This window comes from Nannobrachium achirus (genome assembly GCF_963921795.1).
Source record: "Nannobrachium achirus genome assembly, chromosome: 13".
In the NCBI taxonomy this organism is placed as follows: domain Eukaryota; kingdom Metazoa; phylum Chordata; class Actinopteri; order Myctophiformes; family Myctophidae; genus Nannobrachium; species Nannobrachium achirus.
In genome coordinates, this window is record NC_137833.1 from 14,993,525 (window position 1) to 15,014,145 (window position 20,621).

General features: G+C 40.9%; 1 protein-coding gene across 1 annotated transcript in view; it reads left to right on the plus strand.

The window, feature by feature from the left end:
- Positions 1 to 1,931: 1,931 nt before the first annotated feature.
- mrps5 (mitochondrial ribosomal protein S5) overlaps positions 1,932 to 20,621 on the plus strand; it is a gene marked incomplete at its 5' end in the record, with an annotated part of 40,387 nt that continues 21,697 nt past the window's right edge. The window contains 6 exons of the mRNA XM_080739953.1: positions 1,932 to 1,980; positions 4,804 to 4,965; positions 9,903 to 10,028; positions 12,712 to 12,825; positions 13,846 to 13,965; positions 16,235 to 16,269. Of these exons, the coding sequence (XP_080596079.1) occupies positions 1,932 to 1,980; positions 4,804 to 4,965; positions 9,903 to 10,028; positions 12,712 to 12,825; positions 13,846 to 13,965; positions 16,235 to 16,269 (606 nt within the window). The remainder of the gene's footprint in view (positions 1,981 to 4,803; positions 4,966 to 9,902; positions 10,029 to 12,711; positions 12,826 to 13,845; positions 13,966 to 16,234; positions 16,270 to 20,621) is intronic.

The window sequence follows — 20,621 nt, forward strand, 5'->3', positions numbered from 1 at the left end:
GTTAATATTTGGAATTTATCAATGTCACTTCAGTTTAACCACTTAAACCCTCTACTACTTAGTACAGGGGTCGGCAACCCAAAATGTTGAAAGAGCCATATTGGACCAAAAAAAAACAAAACAAATCTGTCTGGAGCCGCAAAAAATTATAAAAGCCTTATATATCGTCGTTGTTGGGTAGAAACCTTGTATGTCCAAAACTTCGTTTTGTATTTATCATTTACAAAAATGAACTAAACTAGTGAAAACAGCCGATCTACAAGCACACAACGCCTCGCGGTGCGAGGCGTTGTGTGCTTGTAGATCTGCTGTTTTCACTACCTTTGTGCGTCAGTCTTGTATGATGAAGCAGGGCTTTAGGCCTACTTTGCAAAAAAATAATAATAATACAAATTTGAAACTTGGGAGATACAAGGTTTCTGCCCGACAGTGACGATAAAAAAAAATCGTTGAAACAAAAAATACATTTTTCCCCCCATCTTTTTCCATTTTCATACATTTTTGAAAAAGCTCCAGGGAGCCACTAGGGTGGCGCTAAAGAGCTGCATGCGGCTCTAGAGCCGCGGGTTGCTGACCCCCGACTTAGTAGGACGGACCAGCAAACCTCCTTGCCAAAAATAGCAGATCTACAAAGCTCACAATCTGAAGCATACTTTAGTTTGTAGATCTGCTATTTTGTTTCAATCGGTCAAAATGGAAACAAATATTCTATAGGCCTACATTTTTCCTCATGACACAAACTGTATGTCTGTATCTTAGGGGGAACGATTAACATACATAGCATACCTATCATGATAGAGTTATAAGAATACCTATACGGTAATGACAACAGGTGCTATCAACTTCAAGTATGTAATTCAGGGGTGCCATGGATGAAAAAGTTATTTACAGGGGGCGAGTATTCCTACCGTAGGAGCCGGAGGTGACATGAGCCAGGCAGCAATGTTGGAGAAACACTGCCCTAGAGGAGTGGCGGGAAAAGCTTTAGGCCTACTTATTTTTTAATTAAGTAAAAGTATTAATACTGCAATGTAGAAATAGGCTACTTTGTTACAAATAAAAGTCCGGAATAACATTTATTTTACTTTCATTTTACTTTAATTGAGTATATTAAAAGTACTGGTATCAAAATGTACTTAAAGTACAAGTTTTCAAATGTATTTCATAAAGAAGAAATGGCAGAGCTAATTGGTTGAAAAAAGAAAAGGAAAAAAAATAAACATCTCTTACTGGAGTACCTGGCATATCTTTCCAAAAGGGGGTCCGCCATGGGGTCCGCGGGCTGATAAGTGTCAATTGGGGGTCCTTGACATGAAAAAGTTTGAGAACCACTGGATTCTTTAATGCGTGGACTTCTCCGGGCAAATAACCTCGCGTCACCTGGCCTGTCTTTCCTACCAGCTAGCTCCTTTCGGAACCCCTCACTCCACTGCTACGCAGCTCCGAGATGGGGTTCCTACTGGTAGCATGCCGGAATCCTGCGGCTGGATCGCCGATCCGCCGTTAGGGAACACTTCTTACCTTTTGGTGAACACTCTATCCAAAAAGTGACCGGTCTCTGTTCATCTATAATCCTTTTACTTCTTTAAGGTGGAAGAAACTCGAAGCAAGGGGGTGAAATAAAGTTTTTATATCGCTCGAAAGACCAGCCGGCTCTGTGTTTTCCCGTGTTTTCCCCCCGTTGTAGTCTCGCGTGGCTGTGAGCATTTGACCAAATCGCGGAGGCAACAGTCTGGCCACGCGAGACTACAACGGGGAAAACACGGGAAAACACAGAGCCGGCTGGTCTTTCGAGCGATATAAAAACTTTATTTGTGAGGGGTTCCGAAAGGAGCTACCTACCAGCCAACTACTGTCTGATTTTTGAACAGGCGTATCTCAGCTCAGCTTAGCACTTCGGAAGGACCCCTGCACACCGTCACAGTTCCAAGATGGCAGCGTCCATACGGATGTGTTGTGCCCTCCGCGTTACACTCGGAGGTGAGATTTATCCCTATAATGTATACTGTAGCATACGTTAGACACCATTCTAGTGTTAAATCAGGGTCTGCGTCGGCAACATTATATATAAATATTGTCATGTGTTGGCTCTTGGCTGCCTGGAAATATTATGGCTAGCTAGCTAGAGTCAGAGTGTCATACTCGGGCTATGATGACAGTTCTGTTTCAGGGCTTGTATGTCTTGACCGAGCATCCCTTAAACCGGCGGACTGTTGCCCCTTAAACCAGCTAGTTTCTCAAACCTTTTTTATGTCAAGGACCCCCAAATTGATATTTACTAGCCTGCACACCCCCCATTTGAAAAGATAACGCCAGGGACCCCCATAAGAGAAGATGTTTAAGGTTCTATAGCAGTGATTCTCAACCATTCTAATATCAAGGACCCCCAGTTTGACATGCATTATGCTACGGACCCCCATTTAATGGCATTTCTATCTCTGAGACCCCCATTTATATTGTAAAATCTATGTTATTTTAACTGAGCGTGTACAAATGGAACCAACTGGATCACTAACTGATGATCTATCCCTTATATGAGGTTTGATTGATTGAAGACTTTATTAGAAGTTTGCATAGGAAAAGGTACAGTTTCATGACGGTACAGTTCACTGGTACAAGGTCTACTAAAAGGAGATCCATGAAAAGACTAAGCTTATTTCCACTGGAAACCATTGAAGGTATAGCTGCAATTAAGCAACTCGGATGCTACGGTGCTATCAGGCATCTAGAGTTGCAGAGAAATACTAGCCCTGAAATACATCATGTATGGCCGTCATGTATTCAGGGCTAGAGCAGGGTTGGCTTAGGCTTGACAGCTGTGTCATCCAAACAGATAGGTTGGAAATCATTCAATGGTCTTGCGTACCACCTGTTTCAAAATTGCACATAATGCAGGAGGCAGCAGGACGTTGCGTTATTGAAAACGAGTGCTTCCACACGGATACAAAGAGATATTAAATCCAAGCTTTTCATACAGCTGCTGCAATCTTTGTGAGTTTAACATAGTTTAATACAATCAGATAGGACTTTTCTGTTTGGATGAATCGGCTGTCAAGGGTTGGTATTGCAACTCTAGATGCCAGATAACATTATTGCATTAATTGCTTGCGGCTAGGCTAGACTAGACTTGAGGTATGTGTCACTGTACTACTAAGAAAATGCTTAAAATTAGCATTAATTAATTACAATTTCTGGAAAAACAATCTTTTGAACTTTGACAATTGTTGCCTGTTTTGTCAATAAATGTCTAAATGGTTTGGCTCCCCCTCCTCAAGGAGTTTATCCATAGAGACAGGGGTCATCATGATCCCAGTTATGTGTCTAGGGTAGCCCTAGAATGTATGTGTCTATTTGTGTAATTCTCCAAATAAACAGCCATCGGTCCTATTGCGTGGCGTTGAACAGATAATCTCCACGGCAATAAAGTGGTGCATGCTACTGCTACTTGTTGGACTCACCGAATAATTTCATATCCCTTTGAAAGTTCTGGCAGAAAACGTGTGTTTAGTCAAATATCTCTACTTTTCCACAAGCTGAACACGGACGACTTTCAGTGGCGGGGGGCCCGGAATGAGTGCTGGACTGGATATATCAAAACTTCCTTTGGGAAGCACAGACGCATGAGGCACACAATTGGCAGGTGGTGAGATTAATTACCCCACGCCAATCGCAAAGCACCTGTCAATTGTGTGCCCGTACATTCGTGCTTCCCAAACACACATGTTCTCAAAGGAGGTGTTCAGTCCCGCAGTCATTTCAGGTCCGGCCCGTCGCTGACAGAAAATGTTGTCAGCGTGGAAAGCTCGTGGAAAAGTGGAGATATTTGACTAAATACACGTTTTCTGCCAGAACTTTCAACGGGATATGAAACTGTTGGACAATTTCTGTCTCCAAGTCTGAGGAATTAATTATTGGGTGAGTACATACACAAGTAGCACACACAACTTTATTGCCGCAGATTATCTGCTCAACGCCGCGCAATAGGACCGATCTATGGCTGTGTATTTGGAGAAATACACAAAGTGTTATTTGTAAGATCACAGACATTCAAGGGCTATTTCTAGGGGTGACTGTGAGATTTATGGCAGAAATACTGCCTTCAGCCAAAATGTTCTTTCCATCAAAGGTTGTCAATGCTGGAATGAGTTCCCTGTCACTCCAACTGCTTTTAAAGTGGTTAAAAAACAACCAGTCTTGTGGTCATGTATGACTCAGTCCACAATAGAGTAGGTCTACCCCAGTAATAGTCTTAATCTTTTCTTACTTCTCGTTTCTTATTTTCTTATTTTATTGTGTTTGAAATGTACCATGTATTTGTATGCTGTCCTTATGTCTTGTTATGTCAGTATTGTTTATTTTTTAATGTCTGGGGATGTCAGATGTCAGACTCTCACAATATACACTTGCACTCATGTGTGTAATACTCATGTTTTTGTGTTCATTACTGGCACTGTCTCGTCATGATAAAGTAAAGTTAAAATACATCCTCTTGAACTGATGTTCTTGAGTGTGAATGAATGCATGCACACGCAAATGCCCCCCCCCCCCCCCCTGCTATGTATACCATGCCTATATTGTGCGCTGTATCTGTCTTAATACCAATAAGTAAGCAAGTTTGCGGGGCCAGGAGGCCCATAGGGCAGGAGCCTTTCTCCTGTTTTCTGAGCTCAAAGCTGCTTGATGTACAATTATAGTACACCCCCTGGACATGACGCTAGTATGTATGTCACATCTAACCCGTGATACCCTTCATACCAATGCGTTACATGCATACATAATACGTTCTTTGCGTTTGTTCTTTAGGTGCGGTACCACTCCATCGCATAGGGGGAGCTCTGCAGCTCTCCCAGTTGGCCAGGCACACCTCAGTAGTGTCCACTGTGTCCCTCCAAAAGAGCCCTGTAGTTCCACTGGCCCCAACTGCAGCATGGCAGCAAATCAGACATGGCAGCTTCTTCAACAAACGTAAGTGTCAGACATGGCCCGACGGCTGGCATAGCGGTCTGGTACTTAGGCTGCAATGTAGCCTGACAGCTCTTCGCGGGTTCGAGTCCCGTTCCCGACAAGCTTTGCCTGCATGTCTCTCCCCATCTCTCTCTTCCTGTTTCCTTTCTGTCTCTGCTGTGCAGTGCAACTGTAAATAAAGCTTAAAAAGCCACCAAAAATATCTTTAAAAATAAATGTTATGACTTGGGATGATCAAGTCTGGAAATCTGGATGCAACATAAATTGGCCATGTTGTGATGTAAACTCAACTTGCCCTTTGTATTAAAAAAGGTGCTTTTCAAATATTTAAAAACGCTACACACAACATGACAGCCCCACCCTCATACACTGTGGTAAAATGTAGCTTTTTTTGTTGCATTGTTTGGTGACAGGCAATTATGGGCTGTAGCAGATTGTGACACAAAACTGACAGTGATGGATGGTCTTCATAATTTACCCACCAACTAGATTTTATAACTTATGGCTATACTGGGTTCCTGTAATAATTTCATGTCCGAAAATGCAATCCTGGCAAGTGTTAAATTGGGATCCTTAGTAATTCTAAAGGATATTTTGTTACTGGTTAATGGTTGATCGTTAAAAAGTTATTGTACAAACTTGCGGTTATTATTTTTCAAAATGGCCATCTCTACCATTATGCATGTCTGCGTACTACTCTGCGATAAGCTAGTTTACAGCTTGGCTGTACGGTTATACTGTAACTTTGCCTGGAGGGATGATTGCTCAGTGATTAATACAAATAAATAGTTGACAGATTTGAAAACAGATTCAAGAATTAACACATCTTATAAACGATTGCTGCCCAATCGTTAACCATGGTAATGGTTAATCTAAGTCTTGAGACATCTGCTAAATGTGGTATAATACCAAGAGTGACATTTTTAAAGCAATTCTTCTTATTTAAAAATGTGTTCTGTTATAACAGGGTTACATTAATAAATTAAAGCACAAAAGAGGAATACTGGGCCCCTGTCTGTAAATTGATTGTGAACCACAGACTTACTCATATTTAATTTCAGTGAGTAGAGGAAGTCGGCTCTTGTTCAAATGCAATAGCCAACACTACCTTGACTGTTTTTCTTTGATTTCGTTTGGATGAATAGTTTTATTCTTAGTGACAAAATATGTTAAACGGGCATGTCAGGTGCTGTCAGAAACATCAAAGAAATGTCCACATCACTCACAGCACCTCTGTCTTGCGTTCTCTTTCTTTCTCTTTCAGTTTGAGATAATTACCTGTTATGCCTCTGTCAGCCTGTCTCCCCCCTTCCTGACATGTTTTGAGCAGCCAATTATTTTTGCCCTTTTTTCTCCCATTTTCATAGATGTGCCAATTAACCCTTACCACACATGTCTGTGTTGGCAGTGCCACTGCTATTGTATTGTGCGTACCATGCTGGCTCGCCAGCCACCTGCCTTCAACACGCGCTAGCGCAGCCAGAAAGATCGCCCTCCCCAGCTGGCTTGCCTCCTCCAAACAATGGCCAAGTTTGTTCATGTATCCGGCTCGACTGAGCCGGATGCACCACAATGAATTTGAACCCCTAGACTCCATGGTGGTGCACATGTACTTTACCCCTGCACCACCTGAGTGCCCATCTGTCAGCCTGTCTTACTCGGTTTACAGCATGTGAGCGTGCACGCGAACAGCCGAACACACGCACACACAGTCACAATGGTCTGCTTTTTTGTTAGATCTGTCACCCTCTATTATCACTCCAGGTTGCCAAAAAATAGCAGATCTACAAGCTTGCATTGCGTTGAGGCGCTTTGTGATCTCGTAGATCGGCTATTTTTTGGCAAAGAGACTTGTTAGAGAGTGAAAAAAAGACGTATCAAGTACGTATATTATAAGTACCTTTTACCAATTATAGAGAGTTTAAGTGGTACCGGATATGCAGCTCGGCAAATAAAATGTTAATTGATCCCAGTGCATGACGGAGGACGATATCATGATAAATTAAATCTCCACGATACAATTATCGTGAGTGTTTTTTATCACGATAAACGATAATATCGCATATCGTCCCATCCCTAGACTCAATACGGGATATTTATATCCTGCTATTAAATCCTAGTCACTATTAACTAACTAATATTAACTGTCTGTCTGGCCTTCTGTCAGCATACTGTATGTTTTCCTCCTCAGTTGGTTGACCGATAAAATTGTACATGAGCATTCATGTAATGCAGTGAGTGAGGAAGCTGATTATTCACGTTTCCCAAATGTAAGCTCTTCATTAGCATTTTTGCCATGATGGGATATGTAGTCACGGTCACGGCCCCTGCAGGCTATAGGATCTGTAGCCACGGTCGCGGTCCCATAACACAGCCAAACAGTGTCAGGACATGGCTACACCATCTCAGAGAGAGAGAGAGAGAGAATGAGAGAGAGAGCTGGCTCCATGGTGCGAATGTTATAAAGGACTTGGATTTAAATGCATACAAAGCAGCAGACCCAGAAAGGCTGCTGTTGTTGTGTATATACATGTGTGTAGTCAATAAAGGTAATTCAATAAAGTGCAGAAGCCTTAATTACACAAATGTTTTGGGAAGAACCCACAAGTAGCATTCAATGTGCTTGCTACAGTAGTTCAGTGACATTCTTCTCCTTCTTTCATAATGACCAATGACACAATCAGTATTAAGTTAACAACTTTGTGTAAGTGTAATAACTTAATGTAAACTCTGAACTTTACTGTGTACTTTTCAACTTTATTGTTGAAGGGAAGTGTTTGTCTTTCAGCCCAGTGTGTGGTTTCCTCCTGCTTAACTCATTGACTGCCAAGGCACGAGTTTCACGAGTTATTACAGTACTCCCAGGCTGCCACAGCCCGAGTTTCCCGAGTTAGAAGCCATTTTGAAGAAAAAAAAATTTTTTTTTTTTTTTTTTTTTTTTTTCAAAATTTTTTTTTATAAAAAAATTTCTAAAAATGCCTCAAATGTATTAGGCATGATCGCAATTGCGAAATTGCATGTTTAGCCCCATAACAAACACATCTTTCAAAATGTCAAAAATGGCTGTTTTGTCTGACTTTGAAGGCTTGTATCTCATGAATGCCTGAACGGATTTCCAAGCGGATTTTTTTGTTTGAAAGCTGTTAAAAAGTACTACACATATGGTGCATGATCTAGGCATGGGCGTGCACGATCCGTGCACTAAAAATTGATCCGTGCACTAGAAATTTGGAAGGTGGCAGTGTTTGTTTTGTCTGACTTTGAAGGCTTCTATCTCATGAATGCCTGAACGGATTTCCAAGCGGATTTTTTTGTTTGAAAGCTGTTAAAAAGTACTACACATATGATGCATATATGGTGCATGGGCGTGCACGATCCGTGCACTAAAAATTGATCCGTGCACTAGAAATCTAGGATAGTGGCAGTCTGGTACTTGGGGGCCATCTTGAAATGGCATTCAATGAGTTAACAACATTATGTATATGTTGATAGAAATTAAATATGTATGTTTTTCATAAGAACTACTTTATTGGATTGTATATACTGTAGAGGCGGGAGAGAAGGGATGGGGAGAGATATAGTCGTCCTGAGGTGCTCAGCATACTAGTTGTCATATTGTGTACGGCTTAATGTATGGCAGGAAAAATGGCCCTGCACAATAATTGAATCCCTGTAACGTACGCGTGTGTGTGTGTGTGTGTGTGTGTGTGTGTGTGTGTGTGTGTGTGTGTGTGTGTGTGTGTGTGTGTGTGTGTGTGTGTGTGTGTGTGTGTGTGTGTGTGTGTGTGTGTGTGTGTGTGTGTGTGTGTGTGTGTGTGTGTACACACACTGAAACAAAGCCTAATTTGGAACTGTCACTCTGTCCGATTATGATCATGGCCTGCGTATATTAATTAACATATCATCCCACAAACAGTCTGAGGCTGTGAGTGTGTTCATTAGCATATTTCATATGTGTTTGTTAATGAACATACTGATTGCTTGCTTTGTTAATTAACAATAATAGGCCACTGCCTAAATTATACTGTATGTACTATAGTGCTTGTTCTAACACAAACAAGAAGTTTGTGTGTGTATTGCCTGCCCTTTCGTGTCTGGTTTTGTGCATTTGGGTCTGTGTTTATCTACTCTTATCTTTTTGTTGTCGAATGATTCCAAATTATGAGTAAATGCAGCTTTTGAACTCTAGGCTAGTCTCCTAGATGAGGGGAATGGCATTTACTGAGTAGAGAGAATGCATTGGAAGAAATGGGCTAATATATACAGTATATCTTTTTTTTATTCCCTCTAAAATGGGAACATTATGCTGACACTAGAGGCTAGGGTAGTTTAGGCTCTGAGCTGCTGTGGTGAATTTTAAACAGGGGTGGTCTTTGATTTCCCTCAGACCACAGTTCTCTGCAGACAGAGTGAACTGAGGATTTAAGTTTGACTCATTGACTCTTGAACTTATTTTAACCTGGTTTGAAGTCATTTTGAGCTGTTGAGCTCATTTTTACATTATAAAGGGTGTCTCCCTCACCCTGACATCTCTATATCTCTCTCTCTTTCCCTCTCCAACCCTCATCCATCTAAATTTGTTCAACACTATATATGTATAGGCTGGAAAAGATTGGAGAAAATATGCATACACCATGATGTTTGGCTATGGGTGGATCAGTGGAACTGATGTAAATCCTCCTTTTTGTGTATCTTCAGGGAAGTTTTGTTTGAAACCACAGCTTAAAAGAAGCAATACGATGTGTTGACGATCCATTCTGCCGTGTGTGTGTGTGTGTGTGTGTGTGTGTGTGTGTGTGTGTGTGTGTGTGTGTGTGTGTGTGTGTGTGTGTGTGTGTGTGTGTGTGTGTGTGTGTGTGTGTGTGTGTGTGTGTGTGTGTGTGTGTGTGTGTGTGTGTGTGTGTGTGTGTGTGTGTGTGTGTCGTTTGTGTGTACAGTGACAGCGGAGGAGCTGTGGAAAGGTGTGATGGCTGAAACAGGGGCCGGGAACAAGAAGGGTCGAGGGAAGAGGTCCAAACGCAAAGTGAGGAGAGACCTCAACAGAGGACAGAAGATCGGAGAAGGTGAGACTCTCTCCATGTGTCTGTAAAGCCTATTATAACGTATTTGTTTTTAACCATGTACAGTATCTACTGTATATCCTTAAAGGTGATACACCATGCATTTAAAAAGTATTTATGTCATATTGTTTATGTCCCAAAAACGTTTTTCAAAAGGTTTGAGGCTAAATTACCACTCCTGAATAGAGAGCCTCTCTCATTTTTGAATGGCTCTCAGAGCATTTCAGCTGCAGTACCACCTTTGGCCTGAACTGTGCCACCCCCCCCAAAATCCTTTTGAAAAAAATTGTTTTTGAAAAAAATGTTTTTTTTGAAAAAAATATATATATATTTTTTTATTTTTTTGTGATGACGTCACAATCGGCAGATGACGTCACAATCGGCAGCAAATCTGAACAGCCTGTTTTGAGAACCCGTGGGATACTTTTAACCTTCGCCTTCTCAAAACCAGAGAAAGACACATCGGTCTGAAATGGGACTTTGTGAGGATAGAAGGTGCTAGTGGGACCCCAAAAAAAGGTTTTAAAATAGGAAAAGTGAAATTTCACGGTGTATCACCTTTAACACTGTCTGTCTCTTCCTCTCTGTCTGTACATCTGTCTGCCGATATCTTTATCATAATTTATTGCGACTGTCAGGTCACAGTTACTATGAAAAGCTCCACCGGCTGTCAGTCAGTCAGTCTGTCACGTCACACTTTTGCCCTACTCATATCTCTGCCACTGTTGGCCCTATCAATGCCAAACTTTGCACACACACTCTTTGGATGACAAATCCCAACCTCCACTCATTTCTCACATGGCCCTCTTCTAGCGTCACCATCAGACCGATTTTTGCAAAACACATTTTTGTACACTGCTCCTACAGATTTTGGCCTAAAATCACTCAAAGCAGTACACACTGACAGTATCTCTAAAGTCATGTCATCAACATGGATCTGTACCATTTCCCATATTCCCTCCTGATTGGCTACGATTGCCTTCTAAAAGTCTTACTGGTCTGTATTACAGTCTGTTTGCCTATCAGAGAACAGAAAACCTTTTAAGTCCCCTTTCTCTGTTTTTCCATCCTTCTCTCTGTCTTTCAGCCTCTCTGAAGTTGGAGCAGCTAACTGATGCTAATGACTGAACCGATGGGCAGTTAGCTAGCTACAGTACATGACAGCCTACTTATAGAATATTCATTACACTGCACTGATTAATTCATTACTCATTTCTGTTAGAGATAGGCTTTCTGTCGGTCTTAGCTCAATTTAGTTCGATGCGTCTTATTGGCATAAAAGTTGAGATCGAGAATAACGTCAAAGCAGCACTATCTATTTGTGTCGGTATGTAAATGCCCTGTTTGTTTTTTGGCTGTGTTATGTCACTGCATGTTTCAGTTAAGGATCAGATTTTGGTGAATGAGTCAATACAAATGTTATTTTGAAGATGATGTAATAAAGTGAACTTATTTATTCCATGGGGAAATGTGTCCTCTACATTTGACCCACTTAACTCACTGAACTATTATGAGCAGTGGGCAGTCACTGAGCAGCGCCTGGAGACCAGCTCCAGCGACTGTATAACGATTGAAACCCCCACCAGACGAGCAAGCATAAGTGCACAGACGCAAAAAGAATTGTTAATGAATACAGCCGTTCTCACTGGCTGTGCACGCACACTCCACTCCACTCACATTCTCATTGAAATGCATTGACCAGACTTCCTGGCCAATGCCATATGTCCTTATAATATGCACGTTACTTCTTATGTATTCTTGATAAATATAAAGTCACCAGATCACAACTTGATCAAAGAAAAGACAAACTAAGACTAGGCCTGTCACAATTATTACATAATCGTCTAATCGAAATTATTTGACATAATCACAATTATTTTGTCCATATCGTGAATGTTCATACATTTTTCAAACGTTTTCAGAAATAGTGGAAATATCAGATCTACAAGCTCACAATGCGACGCGTTGTGAGCTTGTAGATCGGCTATTTACACTATCAATGTTATTTTTTTTTATTTAAGTAGAAAGTTAATGTCAGTAATTTCTTTGTATATTTAGGTTATGCGTCATATCTGCCATGTGCAACTTCAAAGCCTAAAAGCCAAATAGAAATGTAATTATCAATTTTATTATCAGTTTTTTTTATACTTTTTATTGCAATGATTTCAATTCTTACATTTCATATTTCACATTTTATATCCATAGTTGCAATTATTTTCTTTTCTTTTTTTTCCTATAAATTTACATCTTTTTTTTAACACGTGCAAAAAAAAACGATCAATAAAAATACATAAAATAAAATTAAAATAAAATAAAGAGGCTTTTTTGTTTGATGTCTGTGTCTAAAACACCCTTGGTCTGAACAAAAATACAAAATAACCGAAACACAAAAAGAGGGGTTATGTGGGCATGTTATCCTTGTATAAAAGATAAGCGGCCCACCTTTTTCAAAAACGGGTTAGGGTTAGGGTTTTCCTTACCATTCATTTTATATGTCACCTTCTCCATAGAGTACATGTCCTCCATTTTGGACAAAAACACAATTAAATCGTTAATCGCAATTATTTGAGTGACAATTAATTGTCATGTAAAATTACTTTGCTGTTGCTAATCTTTTTTTATTGTCCCCCCCCTCTCTCTCTCTCTCTCTCCCCCTCCCCCTCCCCCTCCATCTCTGTCCCCCCAGGGCGTGGTGGTTTCCTGTGGCCTGGTCTGAATGCTCCAGTGGTGAAGGCAGGAGCGGTGCAGTCCATGTCACGCAGGGCAGAGGCTGAACAGCTGGAGATACGGGCTGACATAGGTACACACGCACGCACGCACGCACGCACGCACGCACGCACGCACGCACGCACGCACGCACGCACGCACGCACACACACACACACACACACACACACACACACACACACATACTCACAAATGTGGTTAGAAAGTTCAAAGGTCACCTTCTGACCTTTTTGAATTTTCTCAACTACTCTCTGAGATGGAGCAGCAATGGTACAGTTGCAATACACATAGAGACATTTATGATATGTTTGCAAATTAACTTCTAGTAATAAGTGGTTTAGTGCTATGTCAAATATGCTCTTTAAGTATGTGAAGGTGAATGCTTGTCTTCGTTCCATATCCTAAATTGAAAAGTTTATGTTGCTAAAGACATTTAAAAATGTTTCGGTTGTATCGCAATTGTGTTTTTTTATTACCTTTTTTTGTCATAATATATAGTCAAAATGAATAGTTTAATATTAATCAGTTGATGAAAATAATAGTTTGTTTCAGCTCTGATGATAGATGCTGAACAGTGTTAAAATGTGTCTCTAGTGAACATTGGTGTAGCTTAACTCTAGAACACTCAACGCTTCATTTTGTCACACATCACTAAGCCACTAGGCTATGGGAACAATAGACCAGCACTGCTATTTCTCAGAGGCAGTGCTGGCTGAGACTTGTTTATTGCCTGTTTTTCATCTCATAGATACATCATTTTAATGTATGTAAAATGACACCGTCTGGCTGTCATTTTGAGTTGGATAAAGAATGTTGCAGCCCAAGAGTGTCTCCCTAATTAAAATCACGTGCGAGTGGAGAGTGATCTATGGGAATCACAGTGGTGAATGAAATCAAGATTCATATATTCATAAGAGTCCATGTCATCACGCAGTACTTTTGCTTTTGAGAGGCATAAAAATACACAAACATGTTTTCTTTTTTTTTGTTCTGTTTTTTCTTTTGGCATGTAGGGTCAGGCATGTCCCTATTATGACCAAGGATAAGCTCTAAATGTGTGAAAACACTTTTTTTCCCCTATTGTCTGAATGTAGTGCGACAGAGAGACGAGTGGGAGAAGAGGAGAAGAATGAGGGTGAAGAGGGAGAGAGGATGGAGTGGAAACTGCTGGGGGGGCATCAGCCTGGGACACCCAGATCCAGGCCCTAATGGAGGTCAGAACACACATACTATACATACACTGAAGCTTCTATGGTTGACTATGTCCTTCTGACTTTCTGCACTGATTTTGATGACTCTATGGCAGGGGTCTTCAACGTTTTCAGGCCAAGGACCCCTTAGTTGAGAGAGAGAGATGGAGCAGGGACCCCCAAAACCTTTTCAAAGATTACATAGTTTCATTGTTTGACAGCACAATCAGTGTAATTTGGATTCATGTCAATTTCTTTTTTTTTTTTCAGATATTTAACCACTTGAACCGTCACTCTGTACTTAGGTCTGCTCTTTTTCCCCTCTACACCAAAATAGCTGATCTACGAGCTCACAACGCCTCGCAGCGTTTATCGTGGAGATTTAATTTATCGTGAAATCGTCTTCCGTCCTGCACTGGGTTCCATTCACCTTTTATTTGCCGAGCTGCATATCCGGTACCACTTAAACCCTCTATAATTGGTAAAACAGACCTGTAAATAACGTACTTGATACAGTCTTTTTTTTTTTTCACTCTCTACCAAATAAATAGCCGATCTACAAGCTCACAACGCGTCTGCAATTTTTTGGCAAATGTTCCGCCCCAGGATAATGAATGTTGGCGATATTTTGATTATTGCGATAATATTGTAAATCGCAATGTCTTTGGTCACAATTATGTCATGAAATTTTCATATCGTCCCATTACATCCCTCTGCCCCCCTGTCCTCTCACCATGTGACATTATCTCCATCTCCCTCTCACTCTCTGCATCTTCATCCCTCCCTCCCGCCCTTGTCAGACTCATTTGTTCCTCCATCCATCCTTCCATCTACCCTTGTGCAAGGTTCATATTTCAGGGTAGCAGAAGAACTCATTCCAGTGAAGAAGAAGTGTGTTTCTGAACTTTTAACAACCTCAGAAACCTCACAGAAATCTGTTCACTGCTGATTAAATAACACAACAGCACCTTGTATCTCTATCTCTCTCTCTCTCTCTCTCTCTCACTCACTCACTCACTCACACACACACACACACACACACACACACACACACACACACACACACACACACACACACACACACACACACACACACACACACACACACACAAACACATACACACACACGGGCATGCCGATGTCCTTCAATACAGGAAGCCAGAGACGGACATGATGGATGTGTTATTTTTAACAACTTTATACTGCTGTGGGAGGCAGTATATAAACACACCACGTGCGTTCACAGTCACACACTGACACACTACTGTAATACATTGTTTTCTACTCTCTTCTCCTCTCAAACATTCTTTCTCTTTCTTTCTATCCCCTTTCCTGTTTTGCTCACACTGCCTCTAGGGTGAATTGACAAAAGGATTGTGCAGCTTGTATGGCCGCTGATCCTGTACAAATAAGAAAATAAACTGTACTTCTCAAAGCACCTGCAAAGGATGAAATGAAATGCGCCCCTAACTGCTCTACTAAGCAAATTGTGTATCAGAGCTCATTGCTATTTGTACATAACTTTAAAGTAGGTAATATGCATACATTTGTCTCAACATTGGGCCGTGAGTGTCATACTGTATATTGCAGAAAGAAAAGGCACAAAAGTCCAATTCACAAACACCAGTGCTAATAGCCACACACAATCGAGTGAACATCTTTAGCATATTCAGAGAGTTAGTGGTAACTGAAAAGTATTTATAATCACTTAGAAAATAATAAATAGTTGCAGCCCCAAGTGCCATATATGTTGTGTATTGGACCTTGAGGGGTCGGCACTGCAGCAGTGATACATAAATTCATGGTGAAATGGGCGACTGCAATCCATTCAGTGTGAATAGGCCCCTCTGTGTTCCAGTGCAGGCCCACAGGTTGTGTGAATGTGATGTACTGCATGTAACAAGGTTGGTTGTCATTGTTTATAGATGCCAGCAGACAGATGGTGGACTAATGTCTCACCAGAGAGACCTTCACCAGCTGTGTGTGCGTGCGCTTAAAGTATGTATGTGTTTGGGTATGTATGTGATAGTGTGTGTGAGGGATGCTTTCCCCTAGGGCTCTCTTGTCTGTGACTGGTGTTAATTGCTTTACAGACAGAGGTCAGCTGTTGGAGTCAAAACCTCTCAATCAGAGGTCATCAATTACAATCAAGCTTCCTGTTTTGTCAAATAACCTCTGAATCTAATCCATGTATGCTGTGCGCGTGTGCTCATTTTTTTCCTGAAACCTTTTCTTTTTCCTAAACTTCGTCTATCCCTTTATTCTTATTGCCTTTCTTTGCCTCTCTTCACAGAGACCTACGAAGAATTTGACTCCCGTGTGATTGAGGTAAGTGCTCCTCCAATGCGCACAAACTCCCAAATGCAGTGGCGGCTGGTCATTTATTTTCTAGGGGGATCGCTAGCCACGCTATAAAAAAATAAATAAACTAAACTCAAGCAAACATGCACCAAGCCTAAGGTCTCACTGTATAACCCCCAATTAATTGTATTACTGCAATCTGATAAATACATGATGATGACATTCATTGGAATGCTTTTCTTTTGTAAATAAAATACAAAATACACACAACGCATACATCATCATAATAATAAACAAAACTGGCCTTCATAACCTGAGACAATGGCAGAAGATTAACCCTCAAAGCCATGACTATCACCTTATGGCTTAACTTTTACTCAGTGGTGGAAAAACAATCACATTCTTTACTGCAGTATCAATCAATAGGCCTACTGCAATGTAGAAATACTCTGTTACAAGTGGAAGTCCAAATAACAAGTATTGGTATCAAATGTAGCCTAGGTAAGCCTAGGAAAGCCAGCATTCTTAATCCTGTATCATACAAAACAAACCGCGAGTGTTTCTGATCAGAACTCACCTAGTTATGTTGCTTTTCATGTCTCAATAAGTTTGCTTTATACTTCGACGTACGACGGTAACGCGAGTCAAACACCGCCGATCTACAAGCAAAGATGTGGGCTTGTAAATCGTGTGGGGTGCTGGTGTCTTGGTGAGCCGTCCACCGGTATGAACGGGTTAATGTTCACCAGCACGCAGCATTAGGAACTGCATGGAGGTGGGACGTTCGTGAACGAATCGAATCTTTTGAACGGCTCTTTGAAGTGAACGATGGGATCCGGTTCCCGCAGTAGAGAACCGTTAATTTTGGGGGGGGGACTCCCCTCCCCCCAATTCAACATCTCCTTGCTACTCCATTGACTACTGACTGAGTATAGTGATTGAACGGTGCTTTTAAGTCAGCCAGATCCATGGCTCGGTCTCACTTCAAAATGCCATAAATCCCACCAAACTGCGAGAGGCTGAGCCGACTCTCTCTGCTACAGTACATTGTAGCCGAGCGCTCCAAACCAGCGCTCCTCGCCCTCCTATTTTCTTCTACTGAAGAGGATTGCATCGCGCATGTACAAATTAAAGCGAGACTCAATGGAAACAGATCTCTGCGCGCACAGAACGCTACGATAGGAGACAAGCAATCACATGTCTCTGACATGTGATCGCTTATCAACAAATGAGTGGCATTCACAGCAGATTATACGTTTTACTCACTGGTTAATCACTATTATATGATATTTACCTTGCTGGCTTGCTCATTTTAAATACATTTCAGAATTCAAAATATATTTTATTCTGGTCGTTTGCCTCGGGGGTTCGGCGCACTAGCGCCCCTATGGGCCGGCCGCCGCTGCCCAAATGTGATTTGAAAGGGTACGGCCAAGGTTGCAAATCATCACAGTTAGTCAGCCAAACATTGGGGGACGCGGTCCATATTTATTTTCTAAGACCATTACAAAAGGCGTCAAGCTACAGCAATTTGTATCATCGTACAGCGAGTGAGACAGCCGACACTTAACATAATTGGTATTAGCGCTGAGGAAACCTGCTTTTTGTGGAACACAGGTTTTGTTTTCAAAGTCACAGACACCCTTCGAATAATACTTTTAGCTTTCAGCAGCGCTCTTAAGGATGTCTGTGTTAGTACTACGAAGTAAAAGTAACAGTACCACAATATAAAATTACATTTAAATAATAAAAATGTCACTTCAGTAAAAGTACAATGTAAAACTTTTTCGAATATAGCAAATATAGTCAAAGTATAAAATAATGCTTAAGGGGTTAAGGTGGTTGCACACTGCACTGCGTGTTTTCGTTGCGTTTTGGAAATCCGAAAGCCGTAGGCCAGGGAGAGAGAGAGGAAAGGGAGAGAGAGCAAGGGACTCAGTGCAACAGCTGCGAAAATCGGAAAAAATCAACCCTGGTCCGAAAATAAATACGAAACCGGCGGCAGTGTGCAAACGTGATTGACATAACGTGAGGTTGATTTTTTTATTCACGCACTCCGAAAATCACTCCGATATTCTGCCCGAAAAACGCAGCAGTGTGCAAAGACCTTTAATGTATGTTTTGCATTAATAATCTAAATCTGCAATTATAACTAACTACTGTAGTAAAAGCTGTCACATAATTATAGTGGTGTGAAAAGTACAATATTTGCGCCACACATACAGTACAGTAGGCCAGTAGGCAGATTGAGTGATTGCTTCATCTGAGGATGAAGCAATCACAAACATTACATTTAATGTGTTTAGCGCTTGCTCTTGTCCATATTATTGACATTAACATTTAGAATAATCTCCAATTCCTATATCATGTACCAGTATGGGTAGCAAGTAATAAAGGTTATTAAAAAAAAAGGGTTAACCCAAAAAAAGCAGTAGCAGATTGAGACGCATTGAATATATTCTTAGGTTATCTTGCTAAAGAACTGAGACTGAATTATATGTTTTTGTATTACTGTATTTGAAGAAATCCTTGTGTTGCTTATTGACATATTAAGGGAAACTCATAAATAAAGTAGAACAAACAAACAGAATGTACAGTACCGATTATGTGCCACACGTTGCTGCAGGCAGGTTAGCAAGAAAGATTGCACGCAGTAGAATGCTACAGTATGCATGCCAACGCAATCCAATTGCTATGCCATGCATATACAGTACCACATGTCAGATAGTGCAGCACTGTGTTTGTTCAATGATTGGAAATTAGTTCTCAGTTTCTCCTTACCCTGCATGTACAGTATCTGTATCCTTTTAGAAATTACCCCATCTTTTGACATTCTGTGTGAAAGGTTAATCCTTTTTTTACAAAGTTTTATTCTACAAAGTTTCATACAAATCCAATTATAACTTTTTAAGGTATCTTACTAACTGACAAACAGACAAAATGGGGTGAAAATGTAACCATCCAACTCTATTGCTGGAGGTAATTAGTTTCAGTACTGTAGTGTGATACAGCATATAAGCATAGGTATCGCTTTTTCTTTCTCCAAATAATGGATAACTCATATTGGAACACTCAATTACACCAGTTGCCTTTGAATTCATGCACCCCAAATCCTTATTAAAAGCCATTTTAGTGTTCCTAAAATCCTTTATATTACAAAACAAAATAAAACCACACTAGATGAAAGAGTGAGTTGTGACAAAATCTAACATTTTGAGGAGTTTTACAGTACTAAATATTAATTTGAGAAGAAACCTCTTTAAAATCTTCACTCGAGGGATGTATTTCAATTAGATGACCTCAGACGTTCATTAGACCATTTAAAAGTGAGTATGTTCTTTAACGGGAAAAGAAATGGGGTTATGGCATAGCTTTAGGTCACCTTACTTAATCCAGTTTCTCAGAAGTCAACTTGAAGGATTCTATATCAAAACAGACACAGAGAAGCCAGTGGGGTGTTCTAGTTTAGTGTGTGTGTGCATTCTGCAGTCCCTGTGTGTGTGTGTGTGTGTGTGTGTGTGTGTGTGTGTGTGTGTGTGTGTGTGTGTGTGTGTGTGTGTGTGTGTGTGTGTGTGTGTGTGTGTGTGTGTGTGTGTGTGTGTGTGTGTGTGTGTGTGTGTGTGTGTGTGTGTGTGTGTGTGTGTGTGTGTGCATTCTGCAGTCCCTGTGAGAGAACGTGTGTGTGTGTGTGTGTGTGTGTGTGTGTGCGTGCGTGTGGATACCACACACCAGTGCATCATATCTGTGTGTAAATCTCTCCATCACATATACTGTATTTCCTCCACAATGCACAGCCACAGCTCGCAAGTTGGAGGGTCATTTTTATACCACAGTATTGTTATTGCTTTTTTGCTGGCTACCAGCAGCACCTTGACCAGATGCATGTTGTCTCCAATCCATGTGTGTTTTCCTGCGTCAAGTTTCCTAAATACAGTACCACACTTGTCTTCAGTATTTCGTCTTTCAATATCTCCTTTATTACTGATCACACATCATCCCAGTACTTGTACATTTTTGGGCAATTCCAAAATATATGCTTGTGGTCAGCATCCATGTATCCACATAATCTCCAGCATGGTTGTTTCTCTGCTGTGACTTTTCCTCTGATCTTTGGAGTTATGAAATATCTTATAGCCGTTTCTCTTTTCACCTGACACTGAGGAGAATACAATACACACCGGAAGGATGTAACGCATGATGTGGAGTGACACTGACCAGGCGCCCTGACCAACCCATGGTAGTCACTAGGGTTGGGACTCGTTAGGATTTTAACGATTCCGAGTCCTTAGCGATTCCCTCTTAACGATTCCGGTTCCTAACGGTTCTCTTAACGGTTCCAATATATATATTTTTTCATATTTTCTATCATCCATTATACA